The sequence below is a fragment of the Anopheles moucheti genome, chromosome 2, assembly GCF_943734755.1.
Source record: "Anopheles moucheti chromosome 2, idAnoMoucSN_F20_07, whole genome shotgun sequence".
Taxonomy (NCBI): Eukaryota; Metazoa; Arthropoda; class Insecta; order Diptera; family Culicidae; genus Anopheles; species Anopheles moucheti.
Window position 1 is genome coordinate 41,344,919 of NC_069140.1, and position 17,500 is coordinate 41,362,418.

The 17,500-nt window shown below is 42.7% G+C and overlaps 1 protein-coding gene across 1 annotated transcript in view; it reads right to left on the minus strand.

Moving 5' to 3' along the window:
* LOC128297596 (protein Skeletor, isoforms B/C) overlaps positions 1-15,208 on the minus strand; it is a 30,070-nt gene extending 14,862 nt beyond the window's left edge. Inside the window, exons 1-3 of the mRNA XM_053033271.1 lie at positions 14,827-15,208; positions 3,128-3,204; positions 2,845-2,996 (exon numbers count right to left, since the gene is read on the minus strand). Coding sequence (XP_052889231.1) covers positions 2,845-2,996; positions 3,128-3,204; positions 14,827-15,208 — 611 coding nt within the window. The remainder of the gene's footprint in view (positions 1-2,844; positions 2,997-3,127; positions 3,205-14,826) is intronic.
* Positions 15,209-17,500: the final 2,292 nt, after the last annotated feature.

The window sequence follows — 17,500 nt, forward strand, 5'->3', positions numbered from 1 at the left end:
TAAGTGTTTTTCCTTAAATGTTTCCAGTATCAATTCGGTTTCGGTAGCAAGGACTAGCTTAAGTCAAAGAAAGCCAGAAATGGCAGCCCTCTTTCTAGACCTTTTTAGGCTGTAACGGTAAGGAGAAATTTAAATGAATTACTTTAAAAAACGTCATTACCTAAAGATTAATCTTGACTGATTTTCAATGATTACAGAGCAAAAAAAAAAAAATACACACCATAAGTAGAGTACCTAAAATGATGCACCACCAGAGTTTGGTACACGAAGGCATACCAGCTCGTCCTGTTCAATCATAATCCATTTCAATTAAATGCTGAAGTGCGACAGCGCAGTATGAAGCCGCACAACGCAGGGCAACTTTAACATGCTGCTGGTGGTGAGACACCACTTGAACAGGTACCGTAATACACCACACGCTTTTCGGGCGGCCCTCGAAGCGACATTTTCCAACTCTCGATCTTCCGGCCGGTCTTTGGGCAAAGTGCCATTTGCCAATGTGCGCGCACGAGGGCGCTGCAATTTCCCGGGGTAAAAGTTGGCCGGGTTTTGAAGGAAGAGGATGGTAAAATGAGTAGGTGAAGTGAAGCCCATCCAATCAAGACCGAAATGCATAATAATTGTCCGCGACGTCACAGACGGGACCGACAGCGGAACGGTTGGTGGGTAATGTGAGTAATTGCTGGTGACATTACAATGATGGCCTAACGCGCACCACACCACGCACGATTGAGAAGTGTTTCGATGGGGGTTGGGGTTATAGTTTCGGGTAGAAATGGAAGAATGTAATGGAAGTAAACGTCACAGTAAGCATTGCATTAATATGAGTTTGAGAAGAAAAAACGTGAGTTTGGCAATGAGATGGAATTTTTTTAAAATTATGTCATCCGAAACGTGCTCGACGTTAAATTGGAAGAAAATAAATAAAGCGAACCCGAGTGTGCCAGGCGAGATATTATCATGATATAATTTAATTAACTTATTAAACGTACCAACCGTTTTGTTGAATATTTAATTTTGCAACTCAACGCCCTGCTTCGCCCTGACGCAAGTATAGTACCGGCGGATCTTCTCTCTTCTTGGCCGACGGAAGCATGAAGATGATGCGGCAAGCGAACGCTGCACGCTAATCTCACGGAAATATACTTCTCACGCTGGGTGGTTTCGGCACACCCGCCCAGCAAAATGCCGAAAACGTGACGAAATGTTAGTGTGGTAACATTAAGGTACTTAATCTCTAGTAAATGATTCAAATTCCTCGCGCCGACATTGAGGGGGAACCTCCGTGAAAATCCAACCCCAGGCAACGTTCTGCAAAACCTTCCGTAAAAAATAAAATACCCCCACGGTTGGACAACCCGTAAGAATGCAGCAGCATCTGGGTGAGCACTTCCGGAGGGGTTGTGGCCAAAGCCCTAAATAAAAATAGATTAGATAGGATGCAGGACTATTATCGTTCGCTTCCGTCCTGGGCTGAAACGGCGGGTGGTCAGGACGGTCGAGGTCGAGACGTGAGATTTTGCCGTGCGTGAGGACACAGACACACACACAGCGGGTGTGGATGATGGTGTTGATCCTTTCGCTCGTGTGGATAAGAACCGGAAGCCTGACAGTGCCGTGCCGTGTGCTCCGCCTGCAGGAAGTTCATTTATTTTGTGACTCCTCCTGCAGTGTGAGCTGACTCCCCTCAAATTGGGGGATGGTTTTTGAGGGTGGTGGAAATAAAAATTTATGTGAATTTTATGCGCGGCTCTGCGCGGCTCAAACGCGCTCCCCTCTGTGCCCTGTTGCAGACAGACGCGGAAGACTTCTTTACTCTTTCCTTGTCCTTTGTTGCTGAAGAGTTTGTGACGTGAGTTAAAAGTGTTAAAATAGAGATATCGTTGGTGGTTGCATTGCGATTGCTGATTTGATGTGTGAGCGGTAATGAATGAGATTAATGCTGACGGTGCCATAATTATACGTTACTTGTTTAAATGTATGTTAAAAGTGACATGCAATGTAACGTATAATTGAAGTAAGTTTTTTATTTTTTATGAACGGTTGTAAGCCGATAGCCGACCAGACTTTTCCAAAGGTTGAATATGCATTATTCATAGAGCGATGATGACAGACACGACTCCCGAGTTGAGAATGGGCAACGAATATGAAACAAGAATTTAGTTTAAAAAATAGTTTAAACGACCTTGAAGAAAATATCTTAAATGCATAAGGAAGATCTAGTAAAATTTCATAGCTCTAGTACCAAGCTTATTTAACTACAAATGGATAATTAATTAAGCGAAGTTTGAAAAAGAACAGGATAGTTTATAAACTATTTTAATGCCTTAGACATAGTTTTACGGAGACACATTAAAAATGTGGTCAGAAACTGAAAAGGACATTACTCGTCCTGTTTAAAATACTAATGTGGTAAATCATGGTTGTTAATTTCAACTACGAAATGTATTCAACTGCAAGTTGACGTAGATTTATTGGATCATGTTAAGGGGTGTTTCATAAAACAAGATGATATAGATAAAAAATATGAATATATGCAGTTGTGCAACAGTTCATTAAAGGATAAATACCACTAGCAACTCCAATTCAAACTATCGCAAAGGGCAGCATGGTAGATTTGTTTGTACAATTTTTAAATAATGTTCGTCCATAATAGAATAGTTCTTTCTGCGTATATTTACGCATTGCCGTCTTTACTGTTAACTGTTCTTCAACATAATTTTATAGGTCAACAATTTCCCCTAAATATCAATTTCAACACATCACGTAAAATAAAACATCCATTGGGAGAGTCCTGCATCGAAGAATAAAGGTCTAAAAATCAGAAGTGCCATCAGAACTTACCGCCCACTGTATTCCTCCGGGTATGGTATGATGTATCCTTCCGGGCTTGGGCGAGGCGAATTGCCAACCCAGAAGAACGCATCCGGTGCGTTACCGTCGTAGGCGAATCCTTTGACAAACAATGTCGATTCATCGACGGCGTACACATGTCCCTGGGTAGAGCAAAAATAGTATTAAAAAATAGTACATTAAACAAATTGTTTTTTTCTTCCCTCTGTACATCCTACGGTCCGATGCGTGGTTGTACGGGCAGCAAATTGGTAAACTGTTACTCTAACCTTACCTTGATGCCATGTCCAAAGTTGGCCAGTTCTCCTATTTCGCGACCATAGTAAGGTTCCTTTGGAGCTCGACAATCAACTGAAATGTGCAAAATACAAAGAAAAAGGATGAGTTTAAATGACATGTTTTAATATTAATTGGAGAGTGAAAACAAAATTAAAAGAATATTTTTTCCTATTATAAAAAACATTAAACCAACCAAAAAAAGAAGTTTTAACTGTTAAGTACAAGCAAATGTGTACATTACTTTCAGTTTATATAAATCAAAGTCCATCAATTCCTGGTTCGACTTCGATTGTTTCGTATATTCGCTCTTACTTTTATGCATCTATATAAAACGATGGGTTTTTTTTTAAATAAGTGAAACGTTTTTGGGGTCAAAAGTAAGTATAATCTTTTGTTCATCCTTGCGCACTCTACTACATTTCTCGTTGTAGATAAAACGCACGAATAGAGTATTTTAATACACAATAAAATATAAACTCAACTCAACAACCATCCAACCTCAGCATATCGTTGACGGCTTATTTAACTAGCGCATCCTCCATCAAATCACGACCGGCCGTAAAAAAACAAGCTGTAAATCGTTGAACAACTAGATTACGAATGGTACCTGAGCACCCTTTCGTTTGTTGCTTCTTACTCATGTCAGTGCTCTTGCATTGCAACCTGTCTGCTTGATCCTTAAACGGTTCTTGCCCGAACGAGCACTAAATTCAGGCAGGCGCATCACAGACTGTTGTGTAAATATTGTCGCACGCTTTAGGCGAAAACAGGGGGAAGCTATACCACCCCCGGACGAGGGGCCGGCTTTGCGAACCGAAGGATTTGCCTCCGGAGACAACAGCTTAAGCAAACAGACAACGACGTCCAAACACACGGAGTTAAAATGGATACATCGTTCACGGCACCGTTCCGGTCATCAGTAGCCCTGGTTTCCAGCGTGCGAGGCTGCGTGCGTTTTAGCGATCCCCTCTCAATCCGGTCAATAGCCGATCCAGATTGCATCTTGAGACTGGATTGAAATTTTTTTTTCCTCCCTGAGGGCGGCTTAGGAAAGTAATATTAAAGCTAAGCAAATAGTCTCCCACCTATTCATCACTGGAGCAGCAGGATGGTATATAGGTGAGCCGAGAACGAGGACGTCCGGTGGAGTTTGCAAACAGGGAAAAAAGGGAAAACTTACAAGGCCGTTCGTGAAAAGTCGTCGAATGTGTTTTAGGTGTGTTTTTTTCCCTGCTCCACTGCTAAACACTTTACATGCAAGCATTAACTGGGACAGTACAAGGAAATCTCTTTGTCGGAAGCAAAACTTCATCCATCCATCGACAACCGCCGTCGCAAGAAAGGTAAAACCCCGAACCGAAGGAAATGAAAACTGTCGTTGGCTATGAAACGTCCTGCGATTGGATAATTAATGCTGACAACGACAACGATGTGATGGGACATTTATTTATCCACCCTCGCTCATTTTCCTCGTTTTTTTTGTGCGCTCCCACCCAACCATGCGCTGAAAAGGAGACACCAGCACACAACAGTAGCGGGCAGCGGCAGCAGCCGTAGCGGCAAACACCATCGGCTTAATGGCGTGGTAACCGGGAACAAAAGACTTTTAACGATATTAAACGGGCTGGCTGGTTGAATCGGGTGTTTTCCCGCACCGCTTTCGGCCCGGTTTCGGTTCCTCGAAGCGGTCCTCGAAGGAAACTTACACGACGACGGTGAAAATCGATGCCACAGCTTCATCATCAGCGGTGTACATCTTGTTCCGACGTTTTACCAGCGAGGTGGCTGGCAATGATTATATAAATTCCATCCCGAACTTGATTGGTGATGTTTAGAGATTGAACTACAACGAGCGGAAAGCGTTAGGCAATTGCAACCGGACACGTTACAACAGACACTGTTATTATACTAATATTTTATAAAATTCGTGTGAGGATTTAAAAAAAACTTGTGAAGATATTATATATATATATATATATATATATGTATATCTGTTGGAGAATTTTAAATATCGTGAAAATTGTTGTAAATCTTGCGTTGTTTCGTAAGCTAATTACTAAATACATATTATTCATGAATAGCTTAATATATTGAGAGAAGAAGTAGAGAAACTTTGGATACATCTTTTAACTAATTCAACTTATTCATTATTTCATTCGCACGTGTAATAACACAAAAATTTCTACTGCAACGACTTAATATGATTTTTGAATTAGTTTGATTAGTACAATTATTAACTATATTAACTATATATTTTCAGTATACTTAACACATTTCACACAATTCCTCCTTCAAGCTACTTAATAATCTTAAAGTCCTTTAAACCTGTTTATTAATAAAATCCGTATAATCACAGCTACAGTTTGGCCGGTTCAGGTGAGGCTTGCTCCAATACTTTCGATCTATTAGAAACGGGTTGGTAAACTCCGATATGATAATAAAATTTGGAAGGCCTCACAAAAAGAAAACAAAATCTTGCCACTATGACACCAAAAATACAGCTCGGTCAATCAACAACGACATTAAATGTGTCATATTTGCCCACACTTTTTCTCCACCGTCGTTTTCCAAATATCAGTCTAAAATCTTACTCAGTTCGCATTCTCGAGAAGTCGGGAACGCTTGAATGGCAGTTGGTGAAAGACACAAATCAAACTCTCCTTTATACTGCAAGTTCTAGCTTTGTATCATTTACCCACCATTCGATAATCGGTCCTGCGTACGAGGAACCGGTCCAGATAATGTTTGATAGCAGGCCGGGCGTGTGAAAGACCGGTGCCCTACTGCCACCAAACCAACGAGCCACCGCGATAGATAAGACATCCTATAGCACAATAAACATTGTTCCAATATTCGTGACGCGAATGAAACAGTCTCCTTTTTTTTCCTTCTTGTAACCGGAAAGGTTCAAAGGACACAGATATCATACACGAAATCATTTCAGCAGGATTAATTCGCTTCTATCATCCGCTCTATGGCTTCCCTTCGCTGAAGGTTCTTTCCCCGGGCCGTCTTCAGCTTCATTGAATTATGAAACCTGCGTCAGAACGATCCCGATGGATACAATGCTCGTGTGCGTCTGTCGTGGGGCTGTCTCTTGTCTTTCTTCTCGACCTTACAAAAGCGCCGCCGCCACACAAAACTAGTAATGAACGATTCCGGTTGCTTAAACCGTCAGGTCGGCGGCAGACAATTCGACTAAACGAGCTCAAAACGAGCGACCGTACCAAATCCTATTACGTTTGCCCGGGGAAATTAGATCAGCATCATACGACCGGGTTTCGTATCATCTTCATATCATCGTGCAAACAGCACCGAACGCGAAGGCGAGAAAATTGATTAATGCGAGCAACCGAGATAGCGTTGGTGGGGCTGGCACGGAGATCGAGCGGAGCGTTCAAATAAGACGTTTGGAAAATGTTTGGCGTGTTGTTTAGCAGTGAAGAAATTTGATCGTTGCATTAAAGAACCGTTCCAGCTGCGATAGGTGCGTTTTAAAGCTAGCAAATCTTCGATACCAGCAGCATTGCTTCATGTAGACGGGGCGAGTGTTTCATTGATGACAGTTATTGAATGGTTTCAAATATTTGCCGTACAATCGATACGATTCCAATTGCCGCCGAATCCGGGTTTCAACGAGGTCAACGCGATTGTGCGGTAGGTACGTTTGGCAGATACGGGGGAAGGGCAGGATCACTTCTCTTACTACCGAAACGGTAATATCAGTGCGTAGGCGGTCGAAGGCGACCTCGGAAGGGTGGTAATCCTTAGCGCAAGCCGTGAGCAAACGGAATGCATAATGGAAAATCGGATAAATCAATAAACTTGACTTCCCCCGGTGGCACTTGAACTGTCTGATAAACGTCAACGGCCGGTCACGGTGATGGCGAAGCAACAAACGATAGCTATTTACTGGTTTCGTATCTCATCGATTTTTTCGTCTCGATACGTTGTATTCTCTGTAGAGAAATGGAGAGCCATAAAGTCACTCAGGCAAGCATTAAGAATCGATTCTAGTCTAATGGGTAAGCGCTGTTTAAAGATGTTTTGTGTAATTTTTTTTTCTAAAAAGCATTGCCTCTGACAGTTAGAATTGTACAAGTGTTCAAGAATCGCAAATCATATAAATATTACGATTGAGTTACTGGTGGGAAAAATCTAATTTTAAAACATTTACAACCGGAAAAATGTCCTTAAATTTCCCTTCTTTCTACTCTGATGGGTAACGACCGGAGAAAAAAGTATTGCTGCCAAACGAGTTAAGGTTGGAGCGGTTTGCATGGAGATCGGCAAAAAATGTATGACTTTGTGATCACCTTAACAATCGCTGTACGGATTTTACCCCTACAGATTGTAACAGTCAGATACGGGAGAAATCAAAAAAGCGACACGAGCCCCGAATACGGGATCATTATTTTTCCGTTTTGCAAATGCTAAAGAAACCCGAAAGGGAACACGCAACCTGCAAGGCTGCAGGGAAAAAGGATGACAAGAATGTTTTCTTCCACAAAGGCAATAACAAGGCGAAAACGAAATGATACAGGGCGACGTTGCGTTCTTTCCCCCTCATTTTGTTCCGGTATGTGCGCCGAGGGTTCGTCGGTTCGCCCTAGCGACTATCGGGCAAAAATGGTAAAAATATGATGTGCGCCCGGCACCGCACCGAACTAATAATGTTTAATGAACTTCTTTCCGGTTTGGCACACAGCGACCGTTTTGGGGGAGGAAAAGGGAATGGCAAGGGAAAGTGGATGATTATTATCGATATAATCTGTGACGTTTTTTTTACTGTTGCCCCCTGTTCGGTTGCTCGAACCACCCCGAACATTTATTCGGAAGCGGTGAGCTCATTACGAGCAACCGTCATAATGGGCACAGGACGCGGATTCGGAAAGGATTTGTCCCAGTTTGGGTGGATTGGTGTGTGATCAGTTAAACATTGTCTTCTAGTTGATGGGTCGAGCTGAACTAACTTTTCTTGGGCGTAGAGTTGGCCTGACCATTATGTGGGATTTGTTGTAGTAGTCATTAAGTGGAACGAATAAATACAACTAAATCGAATTATATTTAAAAAAAAAGTATATCGGATGTTTGTTGCCACGAGTGATGAGTAAAATGTCTGTCCAGTCGATCGAGTCTGATTGATCCTAATCCAGGAACCTTCGGAATGTTTACTGATGAGGATTCGATTTTGCGAACAGTCCTACCTATTCCGCTACGAGCTAACAAAAGTCATAGACAACCAAAAAAGGACGAGCCAATTGCTTCAAGATCAAAACCTCCAATTCCACAAATAAGATGCAGAATAAAGGCCCTTGTCCGTAGTGTAATGATCTATTGAATGCTCCGAGAGAGGAAAACGTTGGTAGCATATCGAGCGATGATCCTCATGAAAACACGGAAGATCTGCATTAGTTCTAGTACTCCGGTGTGATCGTAACAGTTAATTCGTAACAGTTAACAGTTAACAGTGTGATCGTAACAGTTAACAGTTAACTAATCTCGAGAAGTTCTAAGTACATCGAGGTACGTCCGAACAGTCCAGAATTTTACAGAGCATCGCAGTCGAGCTTGGAATTTCCACAATGGCAAATATGGAATTTTGAAGTAGCAATCGAAGTCTATTCTGGATTTTGTGTCCAGAGTTCCCACATCTAAAACAATTTAAAATTAATGAAATATTATTTGACAAATATCAGATGTTGATGAACTGGACAAAAACCCAACAAAATAGTTGCAACAAGTTGATTTAGCTGTGCTCAAACTGGCACAAATACACAGTAAGCATAATTCTTGTCAAACCTTCTTAACAGAAATTCTATTTTGTCACAGTTATGAAGGTTTTTGATAACTTCACCAACCCTTAAGTGAGCTTAAGGGGTGGAAAAGTCTTTCATGATAAAGTTGTTGTGTTTTGCTCTACCCCTAAGTGCAGAACGTGCAGTTTTTTTTTGTGCTGTTGCTATCGGCCTCATTACAGAATCCACTTTTCCGCTTAATTTGTCCGCTGCTAGACGGCAGCACAATGAACAGCCACGAGTATCATATTTCACAGTCTCGCATTGCATTCCAAGCGATTCTAATGAGAGTACGGTACGAACGAAGCGCTGTTCCGTCGTCCATTTTCACCCGGTACCGTCCCGTGAGGCTGTCGCAGGCCACAGAAATGCAAAGCACAAGTTTTTCTTCGCACGTCCTTGAGTGTGCGTCCACACACCGGGCGCAGATGGGGCACAAACTCTCTATATCCTTTTTGCGCCGGAATACTCTGCACCTGAACAATCATAAACAAAGTGCATTTTGCCTCATTGGAGTGGAAGATACAGCTCGACTGGAATGGACGAAACGGGCTGATGGTGATGGGGCGTGTGGTGAAAAAGGAAGGAAAACGGAGACCGGTAACAATGGAGCGAAGGATAGGAAACTAATTTTTCATGCCATGATCTTACCATGGATACCACGGGATGATACTGCTGCACGTGGCGTGAAGGAAAAATTTCTCCGCTTGTTGTTCCCGTCGGTGTGCCGGCCTGGAGCAAGAAACATAATGCCAACTATTGGAACGTGGGCGCACTGTGACTGCCGTAGCTTAGCATCAGTTTAAAGAATTAAATATTGAAGTACTTCTTTAGATGTAGACCCACCTGGATTTGCAAACCGGTGGATAGAAGTTAATTGCGTCTAATTGGGGATCGTGCATAATCGGCCTTGCTTATATGAAGGGCAAGTCAAGAAAATGTTCCTTTCTACATTTAAAACTGGTGACCAGCTTATAAATAACACCGAAATATAAAACCATTTGATGAACAATTTTCTGCCCAAAACAAATCAAATTATATACCATCTTCTGTTCTGCGATAACCATTAAACCACTGTATATGTTCCAATTTGCTACGATAGCACCATAGCACTCCCCACGGTGGTGAAGTATCACAAAATAGAGGGGTTTGCTTTTTATGATTTATGACTTAATTTTGCGATCAACACGTGTCTGAGTCCCATGTCGGTGAGTCCGCGCTACGGTACACACCCTCGTACGGAGGGCGCCGAGGCAATTCGTTCGACACTGTGGTGTTACCATCGATATGGTTATTATAAAAGTCTTATCGGCGGGAAGCGGACCGAGAACGAGAGTACGATCTCCGTACGATTTCCGTACGCCAGAACTGTTCGCTGGTTTGTCGTTGATATATCGTAAAATTTGCAACCCTCTTCATTAGCTCGGGGCTCGTTCACGTTCAACATTAATGCCTCGCGGGGAATGTTCGGGTGTGAAAGTGGGAAACAAATTTTATAGTCCCAGGTTTGTCGTTTTCGGGTTGGTAAATACTATGATCCGTTAATTATGTGCGCTTTTATGCTGAACAAATCGGTTGCCGGTTTGGAGCTGATACCGATTGTCCGGGGTGGATGTAGCCAATTAGCGGATGGAAGTGATACGGTGGTTCGGAATGAACGTGTTGTTATTCCTGCAAGATGATTGATGGAATTGAGCGAGTATTATGAGGAGCATCCAAGTTCATGCTTTCTCCAGCAAAACCCACATTCCTTGGACAGTTTTCGAGTTCATTTGATAACGTTTGAGCCATTTGTGGAATATTTTTAGGTTGGAGAGGAATAAATAATGGAAGATGACGAGCCTTTCTCATCTTTAAGAATGCTTTGCACAGAGTTAATTTCTTTTTTGAACAATGTCCGGAAGATGGCATGGATTCCAGAGTTAACCATGACGCAGTGGCGAATCTAATGGCAGAATGTTTAATGTTTCAAGTTTATTGTTTAAATCGCCAGACTTCTAGAGCTTCTAGGCCCAGAAAAAGAAAACGGTAGCATAGATCCGTCTGCCCAACCTAGTGAACCGTTTCTGTAATCTCTCGAGCCTTCGTATGGATATGGACAATTGAACTACGGAGCTATAATAATTATGCTATAATTATGCTAGTAAAGGGCCACAAAAAGCGTGCTTAACGCCCCCTTTTCTGGGGCCCCAAAGTGTACCTCAAAGGAGCCACAAGAAACACCCCATACCCTCTCGTTGTACATGTTCAAAGTGAGAAAGTTGTGAGACCCCCAGCCAACGACACTTCTTGCTTCGTCTAATAAAAGGGGTCTCGAAGTAACCAGCATCCCAATCCTCCCGCTCCCATTATTTTTCCCATCAAAGGGCCCAACTACCAGTCCACCCAGGACCTCCATTGATCCGCCACTGCCATTCAAATCAATCCATTCAAAGTTGGTTAACAATGTTTTTCGAATACATTTTATATACCTTTTACTCGAATAACCCCAGGACATAATATGGTAAAAGATACTATAAATCAGTATTTAATAAACCAGGACTATTTTTATTTATGACAACTTATTTATAGGTTCTTTTTCACTGAAACTTTTTGTCAGAACTAGACAAAAGAAATTGAGTAAATGAAATAAATAAATAAATAAATAAATAAATAAATTACCAAAGCATGGCGGAGAGGACCACTTGATAAAAACTTTAACTCCATCCGGTTACACAAGCTTAATTTTGGGACATTGTGGTTAACAATTTGTTTTGAGTAAAATGAGTATGAACATTGAAAGTATGCTTATTTACATGGGATTTAGTTGTTCGTTTTTAATGTCATTTTAAGACAACTTCAACTTCAGCTTCAGAAATTTATCAGATCGAGTCACCTCACTGAATCTGTCCATTCAAAGTTTAATGTATATTTTCCCATTAAATAACATGTGATGTAGAGTATGCAACGCATCGACCACGTGTCTAGAAAATGGTTTCTGCCATGCCTTTTCTAGAAATGCCAAAAGGTGATCGACCGTACAAGTTTGGTTTCTTGCGCTTGGCACCACCACAGGTCAAAGGTATTCACACTCTGACCAGTGCTCAATAAGTGTATCAATATCGTACGTTCCGTTTTTTTTAAATGGCTCTGTGGCGAAAGATCAACGTGAGCAACTTTTGAAGCATAAGAAAAAACACGTTACGCAACGCAAGTTCCCCACACGGTCCCCAAACATGGGGTTCCCTCACAACCCATATTTGCGGCCCAACCTTTCTGACTCCCAGGAAAAAAAAAACAGCAGACACCACACAACAACGAGGCGTTATGATGAGGGGAAAGTAGGAGAGAGAGAGAAAAACACGAGCACAAAACTAAAGCGTTACGGAAGTGGATTTTATTCCATCGCCAAGTTTCTGCGTCGCACCACGGCGCAAAGTAAATCCACCGTCCGCGAGTCAATCGACGTACAGCGACGAACCCGGTCCGGGTTGATTGACATACTTTTCCCTCCATTTCTGGATGGTTCGTTTCGGCGTTACTTTCACCGCGCTGTGTTGTGGTTTGCAATTAGCAGCCACGAACGGTGGAGCAGCGCCCAACGGTTTGCGATAGAACACAACAACAGCATCAACCCAGAAGTCCAGGAACACAGCGGAGAAAGGTTGCACCGCTGTTTACGTAAGGCGGTGTTGCAATAATGGGATATGGCCGAGTGCCGGGTGCTGGGAAGGCAGAGCAAAAAAAAAAAAAATAAAACAAGTTTACTTTCGTTCGCTTACGTTGCACCGGTGCGGAAACCGGGGGCCGGTGCAGAGATGCTGACTGCATCTTGTGTGTTTCGTTCAAGCGGGAACTGGGAAATTGATGGTTTCAGGTTATCGGTAGTTACGCTTGGTTGATTCGAACTGGAACTTGGAAGCGCGAAGAAAAGTTACGCTCTATCGGTCTGATTAACCTTCAGGGTAAGTTTATGGGTGCTCCCTAAACTCGGTGCACCCTATCCCCAACCCCGCCACAGCGTTGTTGCTATATTGTTGTGGAAGAATTGTGACGTTCAAACGGATGAAGTTGATGAATAATAATTCCTGTCGGTGGTTGGGAAGCACTTTTATCTCCGAAGTCAATTCTTTTCTGCATGCAATAGAGCCCCAAAAGAGAGCTTAAGGCTTACTTCACGAATAGTTACTGTTGATGGAAGTGGCAAAAAGTGAAAGGAACTCGAACGTCTTCTCACGAGCACTTGGACAATATTGGTTGGCGCATTAGTTCAAAATTATCGTGGAGACGGTTTTTGTGCCGCTCGCAAGACAAGCTTCAGAATGTTGGTTTTGTGGCTTGTGGAGAGGCACAAACCATAGAATTCCTAGGGGCACAGGTGTCGTCTATCGTCGATTGATGTTGGTGGGGAAGATTTCAAGGAAAATGGAATGGCGGTACTCGTAAAGCGATGAGGCCATTGATGATGTTTTTAGCCGTAGTGCCGTTTGACTGAGGTCACCTAAAATATTTACACTACAATTGACATTTAAATTGACGTATAGACTGTTGTTTCTGTATGTTATTTGTTGCAATTGCAAAAAATCCTAAATCATTCAATTTAAAGTTATACCACAACTATCGATTGGGTGGATCGTAAATATTGAATAGCACCATTAAGATGATCGTGAACATTATTCTTGTCTACTTGGCTGGAGCTCTAGACAACAACCAGATAAAGCCACGGGAGGATAAATATGGCACTAAGCAAAAAGGACTTCAAACTTTAGTACGCTTTTCGGCATGAAAAATTTACGATCACTTAAAGCATACGCTGTTAAGCACTGGTGACGGTATACAATAAATTCCTGTAACGCTTTGTGTGTTAATTCTGTCTAGGTTAACCTACCGAAGGGTGCCCATTGTATATGAACGACAGGGAAAAAGTTAAGAATTCGTCAAGCGAGATGATGTAGAACCTTTTTTTTGTCTTGTATGTATTTTTTTTTTTGCAGTGAACGCCCTTCGCGAAAGTACCTTGCCTTGCTACTATAAACCGCGGGAGTTGAATGTATTTAACACCCATTATCCCCAGCCGTACCATCACGATGCATGATGGTGCTGGTGTTGGCTCTATTGTTTTGTGCGTTTGATACGCTAAATTATGCTCCCATCATGTGGAAAAGCGAGTTTGCTCAGGCTTGATTGATATGCTATGGTGAGCTCGTACATATTAAACAACCCTATCAAGCGCTACCAACCAGATGGAGAATTGCATAATTGTAGCTTGTTATTCTTACGCGACGGAAACGTGGATGGGTTTTTTTTGCGGTGCGGTGTGTGAACTTTTGTTTTCTCATTCAGTTAAATTTATGTAAGGAAGAGGTCTACAACTGGAAAGGGTATTCGACAGACCGTACCATAATCATACGGTCACTAGTTGCTTTGAGAGTAAAAGTCAAGAGAGACAAGAATGTTGTTGTACTAAATCACGAACAATAAAATCATCAATTTTGTTATTGGTTTTGTACATTTTCAAGCATAATTCTAAATTACTTTTCACCTGGATACATTTTGTCTGTGGCTACTTGCGAATGTAGTCTTTTTCGATATTCATTTTTTAAATAAATTAATTTCATATTAATTTTTATATTTTTGTATTTTATCACCCTTGAAAAACTGGAAACATATTTTTTAAGAATGTTTTTTAAATGTCTAGTGATTTCTTCCCTGAAGTTTATTCAAGTCCTGATTCAAAACTTCGTTTATTATTTTTTTATAGTACTAAAAACAACAACAATAAAAAAGTAAAATGAGAGAAGAGAGCAATATAAAACTGTCTTCCACCATACGTCAACGAATATCTCCTTGGTCAGCATGCTTGGCTACTAAGACCCAAAAACGTCAAAGTACAAAATACACGACTAATCGGACTTACCTTTGACGGTGTGTAGCAGCACCAACACTAGTCCTACCAGAAGCGACGTATCCCTGGCACACGACCCTGACCATGGCCAATGTCTGCCCTTTGCACTGTTGATCATCACCCCGCTTGGTCGATCCTCCCCCAAACAGCGCCCCCCGGTGCGGTAGTTCCGGCCATTTTCCATCTTCATCTTTACCTCGTGCTCCATTCCCTCCTCCACCGACCCCAACCAAACCGAGGACAATTGGGGAGTCCTTTCGTGCGGTTGTAGCGCCTGCTCCATTCCGTACCACCGACCACTCTCACCGTCGCTCGCGTTACATTCACTCACGGTCGCATCCCCATCGTCACTGGTTTGACGCGGTTTTTCGCGCACCAAAATGGCGGCCATCATTTTCCGGATCGTTCCGGGTCCGTTCGCGGTGCCCGCGACCCGACCGACCGTACAGCGCGGGTAGAATTTGTTCAGCTCGCGGTTTTGCACTTTTCCAAAATGGCGGTCAATAGCACATGACGCGCGCGCTCGGCGACGGTTTCTTTTTCCGGGGGGAACAGGAAATTACTTTCCCTCCAGGCGAATGTTCTCGGGTCGGGTTTGTTGCAGTGGTGGCTATTGCGTGTGAAGTTGTACGGGAAAGGGATGGAAGGATGAAACCATAAAAGAACAGAAATAACAAACATAAAAGTGAAATTGAATAAAACTGAGAGTAACACAAAGAAAAGCTAAATAAACAATAAACACACTGCTAGGTGGTAGCTTTATCGGGTAGCTTTATCTGATAGCAAAGGCAATTCTTCACGCCGATTCTTCTCGTTGCTGTTGGGGATGTTGGTTTTTCACGCACAATCTTCGATGCCAATCGTTGTTTCGTTGTGTTAACGAAGCGGTGACAAAAACTGTCCACTATATCACAGAATGTTGACCTTCAGGTGTTGCAATTTGTTTGGTGGCCTAGAGGAACACCTCTATTCTTCTTTGCCACAGTCGTTTTTTTATTACGAAACGCACAATCAGACCCTTTTTTTTGGACACATCACATATGCACCGACACTGTGTCACAACTACGATAAATACACTTAAAAGCCGCACCCATTCGTCACTCAGCAGCTCTGCTTCGAGCAAGCTCCAAAACGAAGAAAGTAAGCCAAACAATCAAGATGAAACTCACAACAGAAGAAAAGAAACAATATAACAAAACGAACTAAATGGAAACGGGGAAAAACAAAAGCTCCTCTTTGTGTTCGCTTCTAGCGTAAAATCCTTTTCTCTTCACTGTACCAAATCCATGATGGGGGCTTGGTCACTTTCCGTGGCGTGAAATGTGTGGCCACAAGCATTGAAAGAACCGACCGGGGTGGTTTGGTTTCTGGGAAAACTGGAAGTCACAACTGGTTCCGGGCGCCAGAGTACGTCCCCGGATGGAGCCGGTGAAGGAGGCGTTGCCAATGTTACGGTCGTGGAAGGCTTTGCTTTACCATCGTTCAGTCGTGGTGGAAAATCAGTGAAAACTCAATCACACTCATTTGCTTTTTAGTGAAACTCTCGACGCAATTGTCACTGTGTGTGAAGCGTTATCAGTAACAACGGGTAGTGCACAAAACAAAAATGGCCGAAAAGCTTTTGCCTTATTCACGCACAAAGATGCACACACACACACGCACACTTACATTGAAGGGGGATGAGCGATAGTGGGGAGATGGGGGTGAGGGAGATCTAAACTTTTATACAACGAATGCTACCCTCAAGTGTAGCCGCCTTTGCTTAGGATCTCTGTGGCCGTGTCCGTTCGCCAGGGATATTCGTCTCGGACTGGTGGTGTGTTTGCGTTCGCGCACAGCAAACCGTCCGCGAGCGGAATCGCAGGCACGAAACCCAGCACCCGACACACGGCTGGGAGCAAACGATGGCGAAAACCAGAGGAACTCCCTCTCCAACGGAGAAGAAGAAGTCCGGTGTTTGGGGGTTGCTTCGACCAAAATTCCCCATTCAAGCGGCGGTTTCCATTCTGTTGGCCGAATCACCGAAAGGGAAAGCCTGGCTTTGCTCTCCCTTACTCTCCGCCGCGAGCTTTACTCTCTTTCTCTCTGTCTTGTTTACGGTGAGAAAGTGATTCCGCGGTATACTGGTGAGCTGCTGCTACCGCTTTTTGAATGGGGGACGCGTCTATGGGGTGCCGACCTGCACGGGGGAGCTGTCTCGGATTGGAAGCGGTTGCCAGGGGGAAAAGGTTTCGGTAGTTGGTGGGATGAATGGGACATGCGTACAAGATGGAATGAATAGTATGCGTGCACATTGGGGGCCAGCATTATCCGGCGCGTGTTGTTCGTTGTGCCGGGGGAGCCTTTCTTTCGACGGCGGCCATATTCGCTCACGGTCGGCGAATTAATGGGTGGTTGGATGAGAGTGTGTGTGTATGTGCACAAGTTTGGTAATGGAATGGAAAGGATGCTTTTGCTATTGGTTACATCTTTTACACTACTGGACAATTTGTTCGTTCATTATTGACCCTTATCATTTATTTTCTTTTTGTTTATATTTTCTTATTTTTCTATTTCCCTTTTTTCTATAGCTTAATAGATTAAGTTGCCTAAGTTATACTATTTCAAATTTTATGTTTGTTTAAATAGCTTGTATTACTCTTTTGATGTTCAAAGTAGACACTTCATATTGAATTATTCGGTTTTT